This window comes from Tachypleus tridentatus, chromosome 4 (genome assembly GCF_004210375.1).
Source record: "Tachypleus tridentatus isolate NWPU-2018 chromosome 4, ASM421037v1, whole genome shotgun sequence".
NCBI lineage: Eukaryota > Metazoa > Arthropoda > Merostomata > Xiphosura > Limulidae > Tachypleus > Tachypleus tridentatus.
The window spans coordinates 6,772,564-6,799,915 of record NC_134828.1 but is presented as its reverse complement, the minus strand read 5'-3'; the positions used below and the strand labels follow the sequence as shown (position 1 = coordinate 6,799,915).

The 27,352-nt window shown below is 31.2% G+C and overlaps 1 protein-coding gene across 3 annotated transcripts in view; it reads right to left on the bottom strand.

The window, feature by feature from the left end:
- Nucleotides 1-9,801: 9,801 nt before the first annotated feature.
- mmm (missing minor mitochondria) overlaps nucleotides 9,802-27,352 on the bottom strand; it is a 98,424-nt gene continuing 80,873 nt past the window's right edge. Inside the window, exons 19-21 of one of the 3 annotated variants that reach the window (XM_076496927.1) lie at nucleotides 19,480-19,571; nucleotides 11,858-11,968; nucleotides 9,802-10,399 (exon numbers count right to left, since the gene is read on the bottom strand). In XM_076496927.1, coding sequence (XP_076353042.1) covers nucleotides 10,271-10,399; nucleotides 11,858-11,968; nucleotides 19,480-19,571 — 332 coding nt within the window. In that variant the 3' untranslated portion in view covers nucleotides 9,802-10,270. The remainder of the gene's footprint in view (nucleotides 10,400-11,857; nucleotides 11,969-19,479; nucleotides 19,572-27,352) is intronic. The other 2 variants (XR_013027030.1, XM_076496928.1) reach the window with 2 other exon arrangements.

Sequence of the window (27,352 nt, the reverse complement as noted above, 5' to 3'; positions counted from 1 at the left end):
ATATATTTAACTACATTAACTATTTTTTTAACTTTATATTTTTTCTTTATGGGAAGGTGTATGTCCCAGAGTAATTATATATTTAACTACATTAACTATTTTTTCTTTATGGGAAGGTGTATGTCCCAGAGTAATTATATATTTAACTACATTAACTATTTTTTCTTTATGGGAAGGTGTATGTCCCAGAGTAATTATATATTTAACTACATTAACTATTTTTTCTTTATGGGAAGGTGTATGTCCCAGAGTAATTATATATTTAACTACATTAACTATTTTTCTTTATGGGTAAGGTGTATGTCCCAGAGTAATTATATATTTAACTACATTAACTATTTTTTCTTTATGGGAAGGTGTATGTCCCAGAGTAATTATATATTTAACTACATTAACTATTTTTTCTTTATGGGAAGGTGTATGTCCCAGAGTAATTATATATTTAACTACATTAACTATTTTTTCTTTATTGTATGGAGTAAGGTGTATGTCCCAGAGTAATTATATATTTAACTACATTAACTATTTTTTCTTTATGGGAAGGTGTATGTCCCAGAGTAATTATATATTTAACTACATTAACTATTTTTTCTTTATGGGAAGGTGTATGTCCCAGAGTAATTATATATTTAACTACATTAACTATTTTTCTTTATGGGAAGGTGTATGTCCCAGAGTAATTATATATTTAACTACATTAACTATTTTTTCTTTATGGGAAGGTGTATGTCCCAGAGTAATTATATATTTAACTACATTAACTATTTTTTCTTTATTGGAAGGTGTATGTCCCAGAGTAATTATATATTTAACTACATTAACTATTTTTTCTTTATGGGAAGGTGTATGTCCCAGAGTAATTATATATTTAACTACATTAACTATTTTTTCTTTATGGGAAGGTGTATGTCCCAGAGTAATTATATATTTAACTACATTAACTATTTTTTCTTTATGGGAAGGTGTATGTCCCAGAGTAATTATATATTTAACTACATTAACTATTTTTTCTTTATGGGAAGGTGTATGTCCCAGAGTAATTATATATTTAACTACATTAACTATTTTTTCTTTATGGGAAGGTGTATGTCCCAGAGTAATTATATATTTAACTACATTAACTATTTTTTCTTTATGGGAAGGTGTATGTCCCAGAGTAATTATATATTTAACTACATTAACTATTTTTCTTTATGGGAAGGTGTATGTCCCAGAGTAATTATATATTTAACTACATTAACTATTTTTTCTTTATGGGAAGGTGTATGTCCCAGAGTAATTATATATTTAACTACATTAACTATTTTTTCTTTATGTCCCAGGAAGGTGTATGTCCCAGAGTAATTATATATTTAACTACATTAACTATTTTTCTTTATGGGAAGGTGTATGTCCCAGAGTAATTATATATTTAACTACATTAACTATTTTTCTTTATGGGAAGGTGTATGTCCCAGAGTAATTATATATTTAACTACATTAACTATTTTTTCTTTATGGGAAGGTGTATGTCCCAGAGTAATTATATATTTAACTACATTAACTATTTTTTCTTTATGGGAAGGTGTATGTCCCAGAGTAATTATATATTTAACTACATTAACTATTTTTTCTTTATGGGAAGGTGTATGTCCCAGAGTAATTATATATTTAACTACATTAACTATTTTTTCTTTATGGGAAGGTGTATGTCCCAGAGTAATTATATATTTAACTACATTAACTATTTTTTCTTTATGGGAAGGTGTATGTCCCAGAGTAATTATATATTTAACTACATTAACTATTTTTTCTTTATGGTGAAGGTGTATGTCCCAGAGTAATTATATATTTAACTACATTAACTATTTGTTCTTTAGGGGAATGTGTATGTCCCAGAGTAATTATATATTTAACTACATTAACTATTTTTTTTTTATGGGAAGGTGTATGTCCCAGAGTAATTATATATTTAACTACATTAACTATTTTTTCTTTATATTTTTTCTTTATTGAAGGTGTATGTCCCAGAGTAATTATATATTTAACTACATTAACTATTTTTTCTTTATGGGAAGGTGTATGTCCCAGAGTAATTATATATTTAACTACATTAACTATTTTTTCTTTATGGGAAGGTGTATGTCCCAGAGTAATTATATATTTAACTACATTAACTATTTTTTCTTTATGGGAAGGTGTATGTCCCAGAGTAATTATATATTTAACTACATTAACTATTTTTTCTTTATTGGAAGGTGTATGTCCCAGAGTAATTATATATTTAACTACATTAACTATTTTTTCTTTATGGGAAGGTGTATGTCCCAGAGTAATTATATATTTAACTACATTAACTATTTTTTCTTTATTGGAAGGTGTATGTCCCAGAGTAATTATATATTTAACTACATTAACTATTTTTTCTTTATGGGAAGGTGTATGTCCCAGAGTAATTATATATTTAACTACATTAACTATTTTTTCTTTATGGGAAGGTGTATGTCCCAGAGTAATTATATATTTAACTACATTAACTATTTTTTCTTTATGGGAAGGTGTATGTCCCAGAGTAATTATATATTTAACTACATTAACTATTTTTTCTTTATGGGAAGGTGTATGTCCCAGAGTAATTATATATTTAACTACATTAACTATTTTTTCTTTATTGGAAGGTGTATGTCCCAGAGTAATTATATATTTAACTACATTAACTATTTTTTCTTTATGGGAAGGTGTATGTCCCAGAGTAATTATATATTTAACTACATTAACTATTTTTTTTTCTTTATTGGAAGGTGTATGTCCCAGAGTAATTATATATTTAACTACATTAACTATTTTTTCTTTATGGGAAGGTGTATGTCCCAGAGTAATTATATATTTAACTACATTAACTATTTTTTCTTTATGGGAAGGTGTATGTCCCAGAGTAATTATATATTTAACTACATTAACTATTTTTTCTTTATGGGAAGGTGTATGTCCCAGAGTAATTATATATTTAACTACATTAACTATTTTTTCTTTATGGGAAGGTGTATGTCCCAGAGTAATTATATATTTAACTACATTAACTATTTTTTCTTTATGGGAAGGTGTATGTCCCAGAGTAATTATATATTTAACTACATTAACTATTTTTTCTTTATGGGAAGGTGTATGTCCCAGAGTAATTATATATTTAACTACATTAACTATTTTTTCTTTATGGGAAGGTGTATGTCCCAGAGTAATTATATATTTAACTACATTAACTATTTTTTTTATGGGAAGGTGTATGTCCCAGAGTAATTATATATTTAACTACATTAACTATTTTTTCTTTATGGGAAGGTGTATGTCCCAGAGTAATTATATATTTAACTACATTAACTATTTTTTCTTTATGGGAAGGTGTATGTCCCAGAGTAATTATATATTTAACTACATTAACTATTTTTTCTTTATGGGAAGGTGTATGTCCCAGAGTAATTATATATTTAACTACATTAACTATTTTTTCTTTATGGGAAGGTGTATGTCCCAGAGTAATTATATATTTAACTACATTAACTATTTTTTCTTTATGGGAAGGTGTATGTCCCAGAGTAATTATATATTTAACTACATTAACTATTTTTTCTTTATGGGAAGGTGTATGTCCCAGAGTAATTATATATTTAACTACATTAACTATTTTTTCTTTATGGGAAGGTGTATGTCCCAGAGTAATTATATATTTAACTACATTAACTATTTTTTCTTTATGGGAAGGTGTATGTCCCAGAGTAATTATATATTTAACTACATTAACTATTTTTTCTTTATGGGAAGGTGTATGTCCCAGAGTAATTATATATTTAACTACATTAACTATTTTTTCTTTATGGGAAGGTGTATGTCCCAGAGTAATTATATATTTAACTACATTAACTATTTTTTCTTTATGGGTGTAAGGTGTATGTCCCAGAGTAATTATATATTTAACTACATTAACTATTTTTCTTTATGGGAAATTATATATTTAACTACATTAACTATTTTTCTTCTTTATGGTGTATGTCCCAGAGTAATTATATATTTAACTACATTAACTATTTTTTCTTTATGGGAAGGTGTATGTCCCAGAGTAATTATATATTTAACTACATTAACTATTTTTTCTTTATGGGAAGGTGTATGTCCCAGAGTAATTATATATTTAACTACATTAACTATTTTTTCTTTATTGGAAGGTGTATGTCCCAGAGTAATTATATATTTAACTACATTAACTATTTTTTCTTTATGGGAAGGTGTATGTCCCAGAGTAATTATATATTTAACTACATTAACTATTTTTTCTTTATGGGAAGGTGTATGTCCCAGAGTAATTATATATTTAACTACATTAACTATTTTTTCTTTATGGGAAGGTGTATGTCCCAGAGTAATTATATATTTAACTACATTAACTATTTTTTCTTTATGGGAAGGTGTATGTCCCAGAGTAATTATATATTTAACTACATTAACTATTTTTTCTTTATTGGAAGGTGTATGTCCCAGAGTAATTATATATTTAACTACATTAACTATTTTTTTTTATGGGAAGGCGTATGTCCCAGAGTAATTATATATTTAACTACATTAACTATTTTTTCTTTATGGGAAGGTGTATGTCCCAGAGTAATTATATATTTAACTACATTAACTATTTTTTCTTTATGGGAAGGTGTATGTCCCAGAGTAATTATATATTTAACTACATTAACTATTTTTTCTTTATGGGAAGGTGTATGTCCCAGAGTAATTATATATTTAACTACATTAACTATTTTTTCTTTATGGGAAGGTGTATGTCCCAGAGTAATTATATATTTAACTACATTAACTATTTTTTCTTTATGGGAAGGTGTATGTCCCAGAGTAATTATATATTTAACTACATTAACTATTTTTTTCTTTCTGGGAAGGTGTATGTCCCAGAGTAATTATATATTTAACTACATTAACTATTTTTTTTTATGGGAAGGTGTATGTCCCAGAGTAATTATATATTTAACTACATTAACTATTTTTTCTTTATGGGAAGGTGTATGTCCCAGAGTAATTATATATTTAACTACATTAACTATTTTTTCTTTATGGGAAGGTGTATGTCCCAGAGTAATTATATATTTAACTACATTAACTATTTTTTCTTTATTTATGGGAAGGTGTATGTCCCAGAGTAATTATATATTTAACTACATTAACTATTTTTTACTTTATTTTTTCTTTAAGGTGTATGTCCCAGAGTAATTATATATTTAACTACATTAACTATTTTTTCTTTATGGGAAGGTGTATGTCCCAGAGTAATTACATATTTAACTACATTAACTATTTTTCTTTATGGGAAGGTGTATGTCCCAGAGTAATTATATATTTAACTACATTAACTATTTTTTCTTTATGGGAAGGTGTATGTCCCAGAGTAATTATATATTTAACTACATTAACTATTTTTTCTTTATGGGAAGGTGTATGTCCCAGAGTAATTATATATTTAACTACATTAACTATTTTTTCTTTATGGGAAGGTGTATGTCCCAGAGTAATTATATATTTAACTACATTAACTATTTTTTCTTTATGGGAAGGTGTATGTCCCAGAGTAATTACATATTTAACTACATTAACTATTTTTTTTATGGGAAGGTGTATGTCTTTATATATTTAACTACATTAACTATTTTTTCTTTATGGGAAGGTGTATGTCCCAGAGTAATTATATATTTAACTACATTAACTATTTTTTCTTTATGGAAGGTGTATGTCCCAGTGTATGTCCCAGAGTAATTATATATTTAACTACATTAACTATTTTTTCTTTATTGGAAGGTGTATGTCCCAGAGTAATTATATATTTAACTACATTAACTATTTTTTCTTTATGGGAAGGTGTATGTCCCAGAGTAATTATATATTTAACTACATTAACTATTTTTTCTTTATGGGAAGGTGTATGTCCCAGAGTAATTATATATTTAACTACATTAACTATTTTTTCTTTATGGGAAGGTGTATGTCCCAGAGTAATTATATATTTAACTACATTAACTATTTTTTCTTTATGGGAAGGTGTATGTCCCAGAGTAATTATATATTTAACTACATTAACTATTTTTTCTTTATGGAAGGTGTATGTCCCAGAGTAATTATATATTTAACTACATTAACTATTTTTTCTTTATGGGAAGGTGTATGTCCCAGAGTAATTATATATTTAACTACATTAACTATTTTTTCTTTATGGGAAGGTGTATGTCCCAGAGTAATTATATATTTAACTACATTAACTATTTTTTCTTTATTGGAAGGTGTATGTCCCAGAGTAATTATATATTTAACTACATTAACTATTTTTTCTTTATGGGAAGGTGTATGTCCCAGAGTAATTATATATTTAACTACATTAACTATTTTTTCTTTATGGGAAGGTGTATGTCCCAGAGTAATTATATATTTAACTACATTAACTATTTTTTCTTTATGGGAAGGTGTATGTCCCAGAGTAATTATATATTTAACTACATTAACTATTTTTTCTTTATGGAAGGTGTATGTCCCAGAGTAATTATATATTTAACTACATTAACTATTTTTTCTTTATTGGAAGGTGTATGTCCCAGAGTAATTATATATTTAACTACATTAACTATTTTTTCTTTATGGGAAGGTGTATGTCCCAGAGTAATTATATATTTAACTACATTAACTATTTTTTCTTTATGGGAAGGTGTATGTCCCAGAGTAATTATATATTTAACTACATTAACTATTTTTTCTTTATTGGAAGGTGTATGTCCCAGAGTAATTATATATTTAACTACATTAACTATTTTTTCTTTATGGGAAGGTGTATGTCCCAGAGTAATTATATATTTAACTACATTAACTATTTTTTCTTTTTATGGGAAGGTGTATGTCCCAGAGTAATTATATATTTAACTACATTAACTATTTTTCTTTTTATGGGAAGGTGTATGTCCCAGAGTAATTATATATTTAACTACATTAACTATTTTTTCTTTATGGGAAGGTGTATGTCCCAGAGTAATTATATATTTAACTACATTAACTATTTTTTCTTTATGGGAAGGTGTATGTCCCAGAGTAATTATATATTTAACTACATTAACTATTTTTTCTTTATGGGAAGGTGTATGTCCCAGAGTAATTATATATTTAACTACATTAACTATTTTTTCTTTATGGGAAGGTGTATGTCCCAGAGTAATTATATATTTAACTACATTAACTATTTTTTCTTTATGGGAAGGTGTATGTCCCAGAGTAATTATATATTTAACTACATTAACTATTTTTTCTTTATGGGAAGGTGTATGTCCCAGAGTAATTATATATTTAACTACATTAACTATTTTTTATTTATGTCCCAGGAAGGTGTATGTCCCAGAGTAATTATATATTTAACTACATTAACTATTTTTTTTTATGGGAAGGTGTATGTCCCAGAGTAATTATATATTTAACTACATTAACTATTTTTTCTTTATGGGAAGGTGTATGTCCCAGAGTAATTATATATTTAACTACATTAACTATTTTTTCTTTATTGGAAGGTGTATGTCCCAGAGTAATTATATATTTAACTACATTAACTATTTTTTCTTTATTGGAAGGTGTATGTCCCAGAGTAATTATATATTTAACTACATTAACTATTTTTTTTAACTTTATTTTTTCTTTATTGGAAGGTGTATGTCCCAGAGTAATTATATATTTAACTACATTAACTATTTTTTCTTTATGGGAAGGTGTATGTCCCAGAGTAATTATATATTTAACTACATTAACTATTTTTTCTTTATGGGAAGGTGTATGTCCCAGAGTAATTATATATTTAACTACATTAACTATTTTTTCTTTATGGGAAGGTGTATGTCCCAGAGTAATTATATATTTAACTACATTAACTATTTTTTCTTTATGGAAGGTGTATGTCCCAGAGTAATTATATATTTAACTACATTAACTATTTTTTCTTTATGGGAAGGTGTATGTCCCAGAGTAATTATATATTTAACTACATTAACTATTTTTTCTTTATTGGAAGGTGTATGTCCCAGAGTAATTATATATTTAACTACATTAACTATTTTTTCTTTATGGGAAGGTGTATGTCCCAGAGTAATTATATATTTAACTACATTAACTATTTTTTCTTTATGGGAAGGTGTATGTCCCAGAGTAATTATATATTTAACTACATTAACTATTTTTTCTTTATGGGAAGGTGTATGTCCCAGAGTAATTATATATTTAACTACATTAACTATTTTTTCTTTATGGGAAGGTGTATGTCCCAGAGTAATTATATATTTAACTACATTAACTATTTTTTCTTTATGGGAAGGTGTATGTCCCAGAGTAATTATATATTTAACTACATTAACTATTTTTTTTCTTTATGGGAAGGTGTATGTCCCAGAGTAATTATATATTTAACTACATTAACTATTTTTTCTTTATGGGAAGGTGTATGTCCCAGAGTAATTATATATTTAACTACATTAACTATTTTTTCTTTATGGGAAGGTATGTCCCAGAGTAATTATATATTTAACTACATTAACTATTTTTTTCTTTTATGGGAAGGTGTATGTCCCAGAGTAATTATATATTTAACTACATTAACTATTTTTTCTTTATTGGAAGGTGTATGTCCCAGAGTAATTATATATTTAACTACATTAACTATTTGTTCTTTAGGGGAATGTGTATGTCCCAGAGTAATTATATATTTAACTACATTAACTATTTTTTCTTTCTGGGAAGGTGTATGTCCCAGAGTAATTATATATTTAACTACATTAACTATTTGTTCTTTATGGGAAGGTGTATGTCCCAGAGTAATTATATATTTAACTACATTAACTATTTTTTCTTTATGGGAAGGTGTATGTCCCAGAGTAATTATATATTTAACTACATTAACTATTTTTTCTTTATGGGAAGGTGTATGTCCCAGAGTAATTATATATTTAACTACATTAACTATTTTTTCTTTATGGGAAGGTGTATGTATGTGTATATAAATATTACTTCAAATTTAGTTATAATTACTGCCATTCGCCCAGTTATTTTACTAACCCCTTAATCTAAGGTAACTTGAACCTATGAGTGATACTGAAATAAACTGCTTAAGTTAGAATTAGGGAAAACACTGAAAAGTTTTAGATCTTTGTGCAAAAATCAAGTGTCATTTTTGTAAAAGAAGGAAAACAAAGAATTCCTATGAACCTCAAAACTAGAATATGTTTAGAAATATATACGTTTAGTTTCTTGTACTAGGACTCAACTCAGCACTTGGAATAGTTTGTTAGACAACCTGTGGTGCTCAGAAACAGTTGTTGTTCTGCAGTCACATACACAACATTAAGGTTTTCATTCTACTATGGAGTGAGGGATATTATACACTTTGAGAAAGGTATGATACACACTGATAGCTAGACTAATGATTGCTTATTTTATAGCATGTAAAGTTACAGGAACTTAAGAATTGTTACTAATTAAGGTGAGCCAAACACCATCTAGTTAGATATTTAATACAGCATTCCAGAGAAGCTATGAACTTGGAGAATCGAAGGAAGACATGTGAAAGAAGACTTGTCTTTACTGCAGGTTGAATTAAAAGTGTCAAAGACATGGTGAAACAGGGACACGTGGCATGCACATCTGTTTTTCTTTACACACGTGGTGGTGATATCGAACATTAAAGGATGTGGACATTGTTGGTATGAGCAAAGGGATGCATGGTGCTATGCATCCATTTAATAAACAGACTGATTCAATTTTTTAAAACAAAACTTGTTTGTGTTTTAATATTTTAAACACAGTTGAAATAAGAGAAGAATTCAACTTGGATTGAAATGTAATAAATTAAACTTGAGGAGTTATAGTGTTAACATTTAAAAGTATTAAAGAACAAGCATACAAAGGTGTGGTCCTTCTCAGGGCCTAAGATCACAAGGTCCTATAGCCAAAACTTCTGAGTTGTTTTATGAAAAATAAATAAAACTAGTGTTCATATTAACATCACAAATTAATGCATCATATTAAAATATGGTTACTGAGATCTGAGTTGACAAATAACTATACATATAAAACATCTGTTTTTGGCAGATTTAAATTTCACAGTTGGAAGATATTATGAGATTAAAATATTTTGAGTTACAAATTTTATTTTTAAAAACTTCTTTTGAGAAATATATAAGTATAAATTTATCAAATGCTTAATATCAGTAAAAACAGGGTTCTAGTTAGCTGACTCATTTATTCCTAAACATTGTAGTACTGTACGTTCCAAGTCTAAGTATTTCTGGTACTCTGTGTTCTGTTCATGTTTCATCTCTTCTTCAGCCAAAATGTCTAGCTGTGGTGTATGCTACAGAAATATAACCAAATATACTCAGTTCTAGAGAGGAAAAGTCTTAATATTTAAAAGTTGTAAGAAAATGATCTTAGAAAATAAACGTTTGTCTTACATTATTGTTGAGCCTTTCAAATAAGGTTTAATAAAAATAGAGAAATAAGTAATGTGATTGGACATAGTAATAAACAAAATACTCTTTAAATACATATCTCAAGATGGCTGGCATGGATATTACTACTATTTAAATAGAGAACAATGTGTAGACCTTCCTAGGTCATCTTCAGGTTAAGAAAGAGACAGTTTACAAGTGACCATTGCTGGACAAATGTTTTAGTGACGAGAGTATAAACGTGTACGGGATTGTAGGTGGCGTTGCAGTTGGATGTTAGGTTATGAGTATAGGTATAAATGAGTTCCTTTATATTGGTTTAATTTTGGTTTTAGTTGCTCTATAAGTAGGGCTTCTTTGAATTTGTTTATGTTTGTTTCCCTACTTAGTAGCTGAGTGTCCTCTATGGTTATTTTGTGTTTATTTGATTTGCAGTGTTCTAAAACGTGTGAAGATGTTTGTTTTTAATCTAGTTTCCATTTTCCTGCTTGTTTCTCTAATATAAAAGACATGGCAGTTATCACATTGTATTTTATAAATTATGTTGGTGTTGTGTTTGTCAGTGTAGTTTTTACATAGTATAGACCTCAGTTTTGTGCCTGGTTTTTGAATAAATTTAGTGTTTACTGGAATGTTGTATTTTGTTATAAGTTTTTTCCAAATGTTGGTTATTTTTTCACTGATGTTGGGAACATATGGTATACAGCAGTATAAGATTTTGAAGCTTGTTGTGTCTTGTGATTTATTATTGTTGGTCTAGGTATGTGTATAATTTTTTTCATGGTTTTTTGAGGAAATTTGTTGATGTTGAAGTGTTGTTTATTTTGTTGATTTCATCGTTAATTTTATCGGATGAACATAGTTTTGTTGCTGTGTTTATTTGGTTTCTTAATATGTTGAGTTTTTGTTTTGTTTCATGTGCTGAGTCCCAGGGAATGTATAATCCAGTATGGGTGATTTTTCTGTGAATTTCTGTTTTGAATTGTGTATCAGTTCTAGCGATCTTGAGGTTAAATGTTATTTGTTTAGTTTTTTCCTGTTCACAGGTGAACTTAATGTTGAAGTGTATCGAGTTATTGTGATTGAAAAAACTAAGTGTGTGTTCTGTAGATGTGAATCCAGTAATTGTATCATCAACATATCTGTACCAGTATAGTGGTGGGTGGAAGACTGAAACAATCATTTGTTCTCTATTTTAATAGTAGTTTTATTACCCATACCAGCCGTTCTCAGATACATTTTTACTTCAAGGGGGTTTCTCATCATCACAAATCTTTAAGCATGTGTTGAAAACCACAAACGTAATGAATTATAATTTCATTAATTTTCAGCAAAATTCCACTGTATAACGTTTTACTAACTTGTTTCTGTAAACTAGTTTCTTCCACTTCAGACAAAACTTCTTGGGTAAACTGTGGCCATGCATTAATTCTCTGGGCTTCACTTTCAAAATATTTTCTAACTACCACTGTCTAAGAAAAATAATATAATTCTATTAAGCAGTGAAAAAAGTCAGGGAACTACATTTCAGATGAAGAAGATTCTTAAGGCACAAACAGATATAGCTTACATATTGTAACAAGATAAAGTGACACAGATATTACCAATACAGGAACATACATAGTTTACATATTGTAACAAGATAAAGTGACACAGATATTACCAATACAGGAACATATATAGTTTACACATTGTAACAAGATAAAGTGATACTGATATTACCAATACAGGAACATATATAGTTTACATATTGTAACAAGATAAAGTGACACAGATATTACCAATACAGGAACATATATAGTTTACACATTGTAACAAGATAAAGTGACACTGATATTACCAATACAGGAACATATATAGTTTACATATTGTAACAAGATAAAGTGACACAGATATTACCAATACAGGAACATATATAGTTTACATATTGTAACAAGATAAAGTGACACAGATATTACCAATACAGGAACATATATAGTTTACATATTGTAACAAGATAAAGTGACACAGATATTACCAATACAGGAACATATATAGTTTACATATTGTAACAAGATAAAATGACACAGATATTACCAATACAGGAACAGATATAGTTTACATATTGTAACAAGATAAAGTGACACTGATATTACCAATACAGGAACATATATAGTTTACATATTGTAACAAGATAAACTGACACAGATATTACCAATACAGGAACATACACAGTTTGCATATTGTAACAAGATAAAGTGACACAGATATTACCAATGCAGGAACATACACAGTTTACATATTGTAAGAAGATAAAGTGACACAGATATTACCAATACAGGAACATATACAGTTTACATATTGTAACAAGATAAACTGACACATTTATATGCAAAAACGGCTCGTTTGGGCTGAGAAAACACTTTACATAGAAGAGCGAACAACGTTTCGACCTTCTTCGGTCATCGTCAGGTTCACAAAGAAAGAGGTAACTGACCGGAAGCTGACCACATGTTTGAAAGGGGTTGTGTAACTGTGTGTCGAAATGTAGAGGGCGGTATTAGATGTTTGAATATATAATTTTATTTATTATATTAATATAGGTATAAAGGCGTTCCTTTATATTGGTTTATTTTGGGTTTAAGTTGTTGTATAAGTAAGGCTTCTTTAATTTTACGTTTGTTTATGTTTGTTTCTTTATTTAGTATTTGAGTGTTTTCTATGGTATCTACTTACACACTGACATACAGATAGATGATTTTATGGGCTGCAGAACCCTTAGTTTGAGATTCATGTAATCAGTTTTCTACCTTTTCACCTTTTCTTTATTTTGGAACAGTTATAGCTTATTGTTCTTATGACATGTAGGGTTATTTCAAAAGAAAATATATTTTGAAACTATTACCAACAAATAAATTTGAATAGTTGAACAGTACAAGTTTGCTTAACACACAAAAGTCTCTCTTGTGAAGTACAAGTTTGCTTAACACACAAAAGTCTCTCTTGTGAAGTACAAGTTTGCTTAACACGCAAAAGTCTCTCTTGTAAAGTACAAGTTTGCTTAACACACAAAAGTCTCTCTTGTAAAGTACAAGTTTACTTAACACACAAAAGTCTCTCTTGTGAAGTACAAGTTTGCTTAACACACAAAAGTCTCTCTTGTAAAGTACAAGTTTGCTTAACACACAAAAGTCTCTCTTGTGAAGTACAAGTTTACTTAACACACAAAAGTCTCTCTTGTAAAGTACAAGTTTCCTTAACACACAAAAGTCTCTCTTGTGAAGTACAAGTTTGCTTAACACACAAAAGTCTCTCTTGTGAAGTACAAGTTTGCTTAACACACAAAAGTCTCTCTTGTAAAGTACAAGTTTGTTTAACATACAAAAGTCTCTCTTGTAAGCACAAGTTTGTTTAACACACAAAGTCTCTCTTGTGAAGTACAAGTTTGTTTAACACATAAAAGTCTCTCTTGTAAAGTACAAGTTTGCTTAACACACAAAAGTCTCTCTTGTGAAGTACAAGTTTACTTAACACACAAAAGTCTCTCTTGTGAAGTACAAGTTTACTTAACACACAAAAGTCTCTCTTGTGAAGTATAAGTTTGCTTAACACACAAGTCTCTCTTGTGAAGTACAAGTTTGCTTAACACACAAGTCTCTCTTGTAAAGTACAAGTTTGCTTAACACACAAAAGTCTCTCTTGTGAAGTACAAGTTTGCTTAACACTCAAAAGTCTCTCTTGTGAAGTACAAGTTTACTTAACACACAAAAGTCTCTCTTGTGAAGTACAAGTTTGCTTAACACACAAAAGTCTCTCTTGTGAAATAGAAATTTGCTTACCACACAAAAGTCTGTCTTGTGAAGTACAAGTTTGCTTAACACACAAAAGTCTCTCTTGTGAAGTACAAGTTTGCTTAACACACAAAAGTCTCTCTTGTGAAGTACAAGTTTGCTTAACACACAAAAGTCTCTCTTGTGAAGTACAAGTTTACTTAACACACAAAAGTCTCTCTTGTGAAGTACAAGTTTGCTTAACATACAAAAGTCTCTCTTGTAAAGTACAAGTTTGCTTAACACACAAAAGTCTCTCTTGTGAAGTACAAGTTTGCTTAACACACAAAAGTCTCTCTTGTGAAGTACAAGTTTTCTTAACACACAAAAGTCATCCTCTACTGGGAAACAAGTACATGAAGTCACTTTATAGGACAACCTCTAATGGGAAACAAGTACTTAAAGTAACTTTACAGGACAACGTCTACTGGGATTACTTTATAGGACAACTTGTTTTGGGAAACAAGTACAGAGGTAACTTTACAGTACAACCTCTACTAGGAAGCAAGTACGTGAGATCCATTTATAGAACAACCTCTACTGGGAAACAAGTACATGAAGTCACTTTATAGGACAACCTCTACTGGGAAACAAGCACATGAAGTCACTTTATAGGACAACCTCTTCTGGGAAACAAGTACAAAGGTAACTTTACAGAGCAACTTCTACTGGGAAACAAGTACATGAAGTCACTTTATAGGACAACCTCTACTGGGAAACAAGTACGGAGGTAACTTTATAGGACAACCTCTACTGGTAAACAAGTACGAAGGTAACTTTATAGGACAACCTCTATTGGTAAACAAGTACGGAGGTAACTTTACAGGGCAACTTCAACTGGTAAACAAGTACGGAGGTAACTTTATAGGAGAACTTCTACTGGGAAACAAGTACGGAGGTAACTTTATAGGAGAACTTCTACTGGGAAACAAGTATGTGAGGCCACTTTACAGGGCAACTTCAACTGGTAAACAAGTATATAAGGTTAATTTTGTAATGGATTTCTTAGAAATTGTTTTCAAACAGTTCTAACTATACTCCACATTTATGCAGCATAACTAAAGTAATAGACAAAATTACAAATTTTTTATCACAGTTCAACTTCTTTGAAATTCAGTAATCTACTAAAATGCATGTTTACACAGTTAGTATACGTTAGAGAAACTAACCTTCTACATATAATATTAACAATATTTCAGTATGATTGATGAAATCAATACGTTTCAAATAAAAATGTCTTGTTTAATTGGAACTGTCATGTGATACAAATAACTTCTATTTATCAAGGGAAATTATGTAGTTACAAATACATTATTGTAACACCTTAAAAAGCAAACAAAAGTAAAAACAGCAATGCAGTGTTTCTTTAACATGTTATTTACCACAGAGTTCTTAGTGGCACTCTTTTTAATATGTTATTTACCACAAAGTTCTTAGTGGCACTCTTTTTAATATGTTATTTACCACAGAGTTCTTAGTGGCACTCTTTTTAATATGTTATTTACCACAGAGTTCTTAGTGGCACTCTTTTTAATATGTTATTTACCACAAAGTCCTTAGTAGCACTCTTTTTAATATGTTATTTACCACAAAGTCCTTAGTGGCACTCTTTTTAATATGTTATTTACCACAGACTTCTTAGTGGCACTCTTTTTAATATGTTATTTACCACAGAGATTTTAGTGGCACTCTTTTTAATATGTTATTTACCACAGAGTTCTTAGTGGCACTCTTTTTAATATGTTATTTACCACAGAGTTCTTAGTGGCACTCTTTTTAATATGTTATTTACCACAGAGTTCTTAGTGGCACTCTTTTTAATATGTTATTTACCAAAAAGTCTTTAGTGGCACTCTTTTTAATATGTTATTTACCACAGAGTTCTTAGTGGCACTCTTTTAATATGTTATTTACCACAGACTTCTTAGTGGCACTCTTTTTAATATGTTATTTACCACAGACTTCTTAGTGGCACTCTTTTTAATATGTTATTTACCACAGACTTCTTAGTGGCACTCTTTTTAATATGTTATTTACCACAGAGTTCTTAGTGGCACTCTTTTTAATATGTTATTTACCACAGAGTTCTTAGTAGCACTCTTTTTAATATGGTATTTACCACAAAGTTCTCAGTGGCACTCTTTTTAATATGTTATTTACCACAAAGTCTCAGTGGCACTCTTTTTAATATGTTATTTACCACAAAGTCCTTAGTGGCACTCTTTTTAATATGTTATTTACCACAGAGTTCTTAGTGGCACTCTTTTTAATATGTTATTTACCACAGAGTTCTTAGTGGCACTCTTTTTAATATGTTATTTACCACAGAGTTCTTAGTGGCACTCTTTTTAATATGTTATTTACCACAGAGTTCTTAGTGGCACTCTTTTTAATATGTTATTTACCACAGAGTTCTTAGTGGCACTCTTTTTAATATGTTATTTACCACAGAGTTCTTAGTGGCACTCTTTTAATATGTTATTTACCACAAAGTCCTTAGTGGCACTCTTTTAATATGTTATTTACCACAGAGTTCTTAGTGGCACTCTTTTCAATATGTTATTTACCACAGAGTTCTTAGTGGCACTCTTTTTAATATGTTATTTACCACAAAGTTCTTAGTGGCACTCTTTTTAATATGTTATTTACCACAGAGTTCTTAGTGGCACTCTTTTTAATATGTTATTTACCACAGAGTTCTTAGTGGCACTCTTTTTAATATGTTATTTACCACAAAGTCCTTAGTGGCACTCTTTTTAATATGTTATTTACCACAGACTTCTTAGTGGCACTCTTTTTAATATGTTATTTACCACAGACTTCTTAGTGGCACTCTTTTTAATATGTTATTTACCACAGACTTCTTAGTGGCACTCTTTTAATATGTTATTTACCACAGACTTCTTAGTGGCACTCTTTTTAATATGTTATTTACCACAGAGTTCTTAGTGGCACTCTTTTTAATATGTTATTTACCACAGACTTCTTAGTGGCACTCTTTTTAATATGTTATTTACCACAGACTTCTTAGTGGCACTCTTTTTAATATGTTATTTACCACAAAGTCCTTAGTGGCACTCTTTTAATATGTTATTTACCACAGAGTTCTTAGTGGCACTCTTTTAATATGTTATTTACCACAGAGTTCTTAGTGGCACTCTTTTTAATGTTATTTACCACAGAGTTCTTAGTGGCACTCTTTTTAATATGTTATTTACCACAGAGTTCTTAGTGGCACTCTTTTAACATGTTATTTACCACAAAGTTCTTAGTGGCACTCTTTTAATATGTTATTTACCACAGAGTTCTTAGTGGCACTCTTTTAATATGTTATTTACCACAGAGTTCTTAGTGGCACTCTTTTAATATGTTATTTACCACAAAGTCCTTAGTGGCACTCTTTTAATATGTTATTTACCACAGACTTCTTAGTGGCACTCTTTTAATATGTTATTTACCACAGACTTCTTAGTGGCACTCTTTTAATATGTTATTTACCACAGACTTCTTAGTGGCACTCTTTTAATATGTTATTTACCACAGAGTTCTTAGTGGCACTCTTTTAATATGTTATTTACCACAGACTTCTTAGTGGCACTCTTTTAATATGTTATTTACCACAGAGTTCTTAGTGGCACTCTTTTTAATATGTTATTTACCACAGACTTCTTAGTGGCACTCTTTTAATATGTTATTTACCACAGAGTTCTTAGTGGCACTCTTTTAATATGTTATTTACCACAGAGTTCTTAGTGGCACTCTTTTAATATGTTATTTACCACAGACTTCTTAGTGGCACTCTTTTAATATGTTATTTACCACAGACTTCTTAGTGGCACTCTTTTTAATATGTTATTTACCACAGACTTCTTAGTGGCACTCTTTTTAATATGTTATTTACCACAGAGTTCTTAGTGGCACTCTTTTTAATATGTTATTTACCACAGAGTTCTTAGTGGCACTCTTTTAATATGTTATTTACCACAGAGTTCTTAGTGGCACTCTTTTTAATATGTTATTTACCACAGAGGTCTTAGTGGCACCCTTTTTAATATGTTATTTACCACAAAGTTCTTTGTGGCACTCTTTTTAATATGTTATTTACCACAGAGTTCTTAGTGGCACTCTTTTTAATATGTTATTTACCACAGACTTCTTAGTGGCACTCTTTTTAATATGTTATTTACCACAGAGTTCTTAGTGGCACTCTTTTTAATATGTTATTTACCACAGAGTTCTTAGTGGCACTCTTTTTAATATGTTATTTACCACAGAGTTCTTAGTGGCACTCTTTTTAATATGTTATTTACCACAAAGTTCTTAGTGGCACTCTTTTTAATATGTTACTCACCACAGAGTTCTTAGTGGCACTCTTTTTAATATGTTATTTACCACAAAGTTCTCAGTGGCACTCTTTTTAACATGTTATTTACCACAAAGTTTTTAGTGGCACTCTTGTTAATATGTTATTTACCACAGAGTTCTTAGTGGCACTCTTTTTAACATGTTATTTACCACAGACTTCTTAGTGGCACTCTTTTTAATATGTTATTTACCACAGAGTTCTTAGTGGCACTCTTTTTAATATGTTATTTACCACAGAGTTCTTAGTGGCACTCTTTTTAATATGTTATTTACCACAAAGTTCTCAGTGGCACTCTTTTTAATATGTTATTTACCACAAAGTTCTTAGTGGCACTCTTGTTAATATGTTATTTACCACAGAGTTCTTAGTGGCACTCTTTTTAACATGTTATTTACCACAAAGTTCTCAGTGGCACTCTTTTTAATATGTTATTTACCATAAAGTTCTTAGTGGCACTCTGTGAATCTGTGTATAACATAACGAGTAAAAAGAAGCATCATTTTAAGGGTAAGAAATATGATGTTATTATCTGGAAATATATGGTAACGAAACAGGAGGAATGACACAGTTATTACACACCACAGTTAAAAGTGCAGAACTGTCTTTTCTCAACAAAAAATAATTTATTTTATTCTATAGTAGTGTATATTGATAACCTGTGCCCAAATCAAACATTAAAAACCATATAATGACCTCAGTTCTTAGAAGCATTATAACAGTAACAGATGTTTCATTTAACAAAGACATGGTTTGATATATTGAAACAAGTCAGTAAAATACTTGATTAAAAACAAACTGTTTTTCTCACCTCATTTGGGATTGGATGACAGAGTGACCATGGAAGTTCAAGAACATGTAAGGTACCAGCATTATCTCCAATTGATACAAGACTTTCATTTTCTACCAAGAATACTAAGGGTTAGGACTAAAACACTAGCATTCAATTAATTTTTTACATCACTAAGTAGTTATTTTTGAGTAAGCAAGCAAAACACATTTGTTCAATATTAATAAAAGATAAACATCCACACATCATGTATTCAGAGGATGAATTTTCTGTAATACAACATTGTACACATGTATTATGTATTGTTTAATGGGACAGTGGTACTGATCATGAAACTATGCACTGTTTAATGGGACTGATACTCATCATGAAACTATGTACTGTTTAATGGGACAATGGTACTGAATATGAAACTGTGTACTGTTTAATGGGACAATGGTACTGAATATGAAACTGTGTACTGTTTAATGGGACAATGGTACTGAATATGAAACTATGCACTGTTTAATGGGACAATGGTGCTGATCATGAAACTATGCACTGTTTAATGGGACAGTGGTACTGATCATGAAACTATGCACTGTTTAATGGGACAGTGGTACTGATCATGAAACTATGCACTGTTTAATGGGACAGTGGTACTGATCATGAAACTATGCACTGTTTAATGGGACAGTGGTACTGATCATGAAACTGTGTACTGTTTAATGGGACTGATACTCATCATGAAACTATGTACTGTTTAATGGGACAATGGTACTGAATATGAAACTGTGTACTGTTTAATGGGACAATGGTACTGAATATGAAACTGTGTACTGTTTAATGGGACAATGGTACTAAATATGAAACTGTGTACTGTTTAATGGGACAATGGTACTGAATATGAAACTGTGTACTGTTTCATGGGATAGTGGTACTGGTGATGGAAACTGTGTACTGTTTCATATATATGTAAAAACAGCTGGTTTGGGTTGAGAAAATTTCTATGTAAAAGAGCAAACAATGTTTTGACCTTCTTCGGTCATCATCAGGTTCACAAAGAAAGAGGTAACTGACCGATAGCTGACCACATGTTTGAAGGGGGTTGTGTAACTGAGTGTAGAAATGTAGAGGACATGCTTAGATGTTTGATTATATTTATTAATATAGGTACAAAGAGGTTCCTTTGTATTGGTTTATTTTGGGCTTGAGTTGTTTTGTAAGTAAGGCTTCTTTAATTTTGCATTTGTTTATGTTTGTTTCTTTATTTAGTATTTGGGTGTTTTCTAGAGTTATGTTGTGCTTATTTGATTTGCAGTGTTCAAAAACGTGCAAAGGTGACTTTTTATGTTCTTTGAATCTGGTTTCCATTTTTCTACTTGTTTCTCCAATATAAAAGTCGTGGCAGTTATCACATGGTATTTTATAAATAATGTTGGTGTGGTGTTTGTCAGTGTAGTTTTTCCATAGTATAGACCTCAGTTTTGTGCCTGGTTTTTGAATAAATTTGGCATTAACTAGAATGTCATATTTTGTTCTAGTTGTTGCCAAATGTTGGTTATTTTTCTGCTGATGTCGGGAATATATGGTATGCAGCAGTATATGATTTCGTGATTTTTGATTCATGAGATATATTTACTTTTGTTGGTTGATTTTGCTTTTTGTCTAGATGTGTGCGTATAATGTTTTCTATGGTTTGTGGAGGAAACTTATTGATGTTGATGAAGTATTGTTTTATTTTGTCTAATTCATTGTTAATTTTATCTGTTGAGCATAGTTTTACAGCTGTGTTTATTTTGTTTCTTAGTATGTTGAGATTTTGTTTTGTTTCATGTGCTGAGTCCCAAGGAATGTATAGTCCAGTATGGGTGATTTTTCAGTGTATTTCTGTTTTAAACTGTGTATCGGTTCTTGTAATTTTGAGGTTAAGAAATGGTATTTGATTGCTTTCTTCCTGTTCACATGTGAAGTTAATGTTGGGATGTATAGAGTTAATTTGATTAAAAAAATTAAGTGTGTGTTCTGTAGATGTGAATCCCGCAATCGTATCATCTACATATCTGTACCAGTATAGTGGTGGATGTAATGCTGTGTTAATTGCTTGTGTTTCAACTTGTGTCATAGAAATATTAGCTAAAACTGGTTATACAGGGTTGCCCATGCTTAGGCCATTTGTTTGTATATAGTTCTGGTTGTTGAACATGAAGTTTGTCTTCATCGTTGTGAATTCTATGAGGGTTGCTAACTGGTTACTGGGAATTTCTATTGATGATTTAGGGTTTCAGATATAAAGTTCTAAAGCTATCTTGCAGGCTTCAGCAATTGGGTCTTCTGTAAAGAAGTATATGACATCGAAACTGGCCATTAAGGTTTTATGATTAAGTTGATTAAGACTATACATGAAATTAAAAGTCTTTGATGAATGAGCTGGCTGATGTTAGATATTTGGAGAATGCCCATGCTATGTATTTACAAAGATTGTAATTAAACAATTAATATGTGGACATTATTGGTCGTAATGGACAATCTGGTTTATGAGGTTTGGGGATGCAGTATATTTGTGGTGTGCGTCGGTCGGTTTTGCATAGGTAGGAATAAAGTGTTTGTGAAATTGTGTTGGCTTTTTTCATTTTTAGTAGTATTTTGTTTAGTTGTGTTTCATGTGTCTGTTGGATTTGTGTGTATTGGTTTAAATTTGTTTGTGACTGATCGGATGTTATTCATGTTTTGGATGTATTCATTCGTGTTCATTATGACTATAGCGTCATCTTTATCTGCTTTTAGAATTTTTATGTTTTTGTCTTGTTTTAGGTTTTTAATGAAATTAATGTTTCTTTTTGTAAGGTTGTTTTTTAGTTTTCTATTTTGTGAAATTACGTTGATGGTTTTGTGAGAAACTTCTTTGAAAAAATCATTTAAGATTTTGTTTTTAGGTATTTCTAGAAGATATAAATTTGTAATTTTACCTAGGAAGTTTGACTGTTGGATGTCAATAAAATTGTTGAAGTTGTCTTCTTTCTGTTGGTTGTTTTTTTCTTGTTTTTGTTTTCTGTGGAAAGTATCACAAGTCTCCTGGCTAGATCTCCGAAATATGTTTTGATTTCTAAGGTTGGAATGTACCTAGGTCTATTGTGAAGTTGAGTCCTTTATTAAGTATAGGTATCTCGTCTGTGTTTAATTGTTGGTCTGATCTGTTAATTATGAGGTTAATCAACAGTTTGTCGTGTTGGTGTCTTTTCTGTTGTTTACATCTTAGTTTTTCTAGTTTTTCGTTGTGTCAGAACACTAGTGTGTCAGAATGAACACTAGTGGTCATTCCTAGTGTTGATTTGGTTTATGTTTTGTTGTATAAGTCCGTAAATCTCTGGTTTGATGCAGCATGCCAGTTGATGGTCTAGGTTCATTTTTTGTTTTTGTAAGTCATGTAGTTCTTTGTATTTCATGTTCAACATGGCTTTAAGTAGTTTTTTCTGTAAATTTTGGATAATGTTTGTGTATGTGTTAAAATTTTTCGATAGTTTTACCTTTACAAAGTTAGGGTTAGTTGTTACTTTCTACATTGTTGAATGAAATAGATGTAATTTCTTCTATTAATAATTCTTTGGTTTAAACACAACATAACCATAGAAACACCCAAATACTAAATAAAGAAACAAACATAGACAAACACAAAATTAAAGAAGCCTTACTTATACAACAACCCAAAATAAACCAATACAAAGGAACACATTTATACCTATATTAATAAATATAATCAAACATCTAAGCACGCCCTCTACATTCCTACACTCAGTTACACAATCCCCTTCAAACGTGTGGTCGGTTATCAGTCAGTTACCTCTTTCTTTCTTTGTGAACCTGACGATGACCAAAGAAGGTCAAAACATTGTTCGCTTCTCTACATAAAAAAATTTTCTCAACCCAAACCAGTCATTTTTTACATATATATTTCTCTACAAGTGGGTTTTCTCGTCATCACTGATTATGTACTGTTTCTTAGACAGTGGTCCTGATCATGAAACTATGTTCTGTTTAATTGGACAGTGGTTCTGACCATGAAACTATGCACTGTTTCATGGGATAGTGGTACTGATCATCAAAACTATGTATTGTTTCATTGGACAGTGGTAGTGATCATGAAACTATTTACAGTTTCATTGGACAATGATACTGATCATGGAAACTATATACTGTTTCATGGGACAGTGGTATTGATCATGGAAACTATATACTGTTTCATGGGACAGTGGTATTGATCATGGAAACTATGTACTGTTTCATGGGACAGTGGTACTGGTTGGTTGGTTTGGTGTTTTACGACACAAAGCAGCTAGGCTATCAATGCCAAACATCTGGTAAGAAGTTAAAATTAAAGTAAACTTAGTAAAATTCATAAAAGGAAATTCAGGTTAAACAAAACTAATTAAAAACACACATAAATAGCATTAAAACCAATATTTACATTTAGTCTACAGAAGAGGAGAAAAACTACAGTTAATACAAGTTGTAAAGGACTTTCTGTAGTGTAACTGTAATTATCATAACTCACCAGGAAGACTAACAGGTAAGTACAAAAACCACCGGTAATCACCTGAAGTTGGCCTTTCTAGTCCTGGTTTCAAGTTATTTCATGTTATAGGCATTTTCAAAGTAATAAATGTGTTAAAAGACTTGTAGCAAAATTTTAATAATAACTCACCAGGATAACTAACGGGTGGTTCAAATAGCAGTATTAGTCACCTAAAGTTGGCCTTTCCAGTCCTGGTTTATTTGACATTATAGCCAGTTTCTAATTTCAAATCAAACTAGATGTAATTTGATTATTAAAAGGGAATCACATTAAAACAGGTCTAATGTATAAATTAAAAAAAACTTAAATGGCATTAAAAAGATTAATAGCCTTTAAAAAACTAAAAACATTACCAAGGTGGACAGTGTCACCATCACCAATAACACTGTCTAACATTATGGATAAACTTTGGGACAGAACATGGTTAAAATGGTGCCATCATTGAGAGTTATAACAACAGCAAGACAGTAAAATGTGGCCTATTGTGACCTAAGTGCTACACAGACTACACACTGGTGTATCAGTCCCAGACAAAAGAAAACAACGAGTTAAAAAACTGTGACTAATGCATAGTTTAGTTAGAACAACTTCCTCTTTCCTATCCTTATGGAAGCAAGATGGCCAAAGGCCAATGTAGGATTTTATTTGGAAAAACGTGTTTTCACATAGCTCATTCCAAGTAAGAGGGAGTTGTTTAGTGATGGCATTAATTTTTATACTGAAAAGTGTGACACTCAAAACACAGCCCTGAGGGACTCCAAGTTCCTGTAGAAAAGAACAAGAAAGTGTGAAACCTGCACAAACTTGGAATCTCCTGTCCATTAAATTTTTTTAAATAAACATGAGTATATGGTCACGTAATCCATATAAATGGAGATCTTACAAAATGCCATACCTCCATGTTGTATCATAAACCTTCTAAATGTCAAAGAATATTGATACAAGACATTCTCGTTTGAGAAAGACTTCTCTGATTGATGTTTCAAGTCAAATCAGGTGGTCCATGGTGGAGCACTGTCGTCAGAACCCACACTGGGTGGGTGAGAGAAGGTTGTTTGATTCGAGGAACTAAACAAGACGAGCATTAATCATCCTCTCTAAGATCTTACTGAGACAACTCGTCAAAGCAACTAGACGATAGTTTCAAGGAATTGTGGGATCCTTCCCAGGCTTAGTGAAAGGTAGGACAAAAGCCTGGTGCCAGGCATCAGCAAAAACATTTTCATGCCCGATCTGCTTAAAAACAAACATAAGAATAGGAAGAGAAACAGGAGATAGATGGCACAGCATTTCATAGTGTACATCATTAGGTCTGAACAATGTCCTGTTAGACCAATGAAGGACCCGTTTGAGTTTCACCAGTGTAAAGGGACGATTACAGTCATAGAGACAATCAACTCAAAAGAAAAGAGATGATCACTTTGCTCAAGTCTTGATGGCTAAGAAAGTGGAGGAAAAAGCAGAAGTGCTAGATACCCAGGAAAAGCTTTTATGTGGAGTATCTGCAATGCTCCTGGAATCAGCTACTTCCTGACCACCACAGAGCAAGATCGAGAGGGAGACAAAATTATATTGCCCACTAAGCTTTCGAATCTTGTCCCATATGACTTGGAACTGGTGGTAGAAGATATGCTTGTTGTGAACTTAATCCAAGATTCCTTCTGGCTCTAACGTCTTACCTGCCGAGCATGTGCACGGGCCTGCTGGAAAGCAATGCAGTGAGAGAGTGTGGAATACCTACAAAAAGTATACCAGGCATGTTTTTGAGCTTTCTGTGTCATGTGGCAGGCAGGATTCCATTATGGACAAGGATATCATGGAAAACGTGTCGAGATTTTAAGAATATATTGAGCAGCTGCTTGTATAATACAGTCAGTTACTGCTGCCACACAGTCGTCTATTGATGGTTTACAGATGATGGTTGGATCAAGTTCTGCAAAAGCAGTGAAAGAGGGCCAGTTTGCCTGATCCTGCTTCCACCGAGGCACGTGGATAGGGTGCCATCAACCACAGCCAGTCTCTCTCAAGACTATAGGAAAATGATCACTGCCTCATGGATTATTGTCAACCCTCCATGAAATATGGGAAAATAATGAAAGAGAGCAAATTGAGAGATCAATAGCAGTAAAGGACTGACTAGGTGCATGGAAATAAGAAGAAAAACCAGTACTTAAAAGAGAAAGGTTGGGATCAGAGAGCATACACTCTAAGAAGCAACCCTTCCTATCAATATCAGCACTTCCCCAGAGGGGATGATGTCCATTAAAGTCCCCCAGGATTAAAAAGGGAGACAACAACTGTTAATGAGAGTAACAAAGTCTGATTGATCATATGTCTATCCAGGTGACAGGTAGATAGAACAAACAGTGGAAACATGGATGGCTACGGCCTCCAAGGGTGTGTTGAATGGCAAATGCAGGGTGGGCATATGCTGATGAACAAACAATGCCACCCATGCACTCGTCCATTGCATAGCCTGTCATTTCTGTACAAAGAAAACTGCCAAAAGGTGACTGTAGAGACAGGTTTCAGAAATGTTTCCTGTAAGGAAAGACACACAGGATGATAGAAAGCAATCAGTGTTTTGATGTCATCCAGATCAGAACGTAAACCTCGACAGTTCCATTGTATCTTGGTGGCCATTTTTATTTATGTGTAGGTGAATTGGGTGAAGAACACTTCTGTTTACAACCACATATCGTTTTTCTCTATTGTCTTGATTCGAGGGAGGTCTATCAACCTCCATGGTTCCTGCCCTGGGTCAATTGAGCAGGTCTTTGTTGTTGGAAGAGAATTCCAGTGACTGAGAACACAAACAAATGATTGTTTTGCATCTTGAGGTGGGAGAATAAGATGTACCCGAGGAAATGCCTGTACATGGAACCAAAGGATGTGGATCTTGGGGTTTGCTGGAACGTATGTTAGAGACAGAGATGGGTGTTGAAGTTGATTTATCAACTTTTTTAACCATGGAGGTGAAAATACTTTTTATTTGGTTTGAGAATAATTCATTTGGAGGCACAGAGAGATCTGTCTGCACTCCCACTGTAGTAGTGGAATGAAATGCAACAGCCATATACATCCGAGATGAAGTGGTGGACAGCAATTTTTGAGCTTCAGGATAAGTAGTGTTTTGAATCGTTTTCAAACACTGCACCTCTTTTTCTTCCAACCATTTAGAGCAAGAATGAAAGTAAGATGGGTGAGAGCCATTGCAATTGACACAATGAGGGTCTGTTTCACAATCATAGGCATCATGGTTCTTGCCACTGCAATGAGCACATGTCAAGGAACCACAACATGATGTCTTTGAGTGAATGAACCACTAACACTGGAAACATT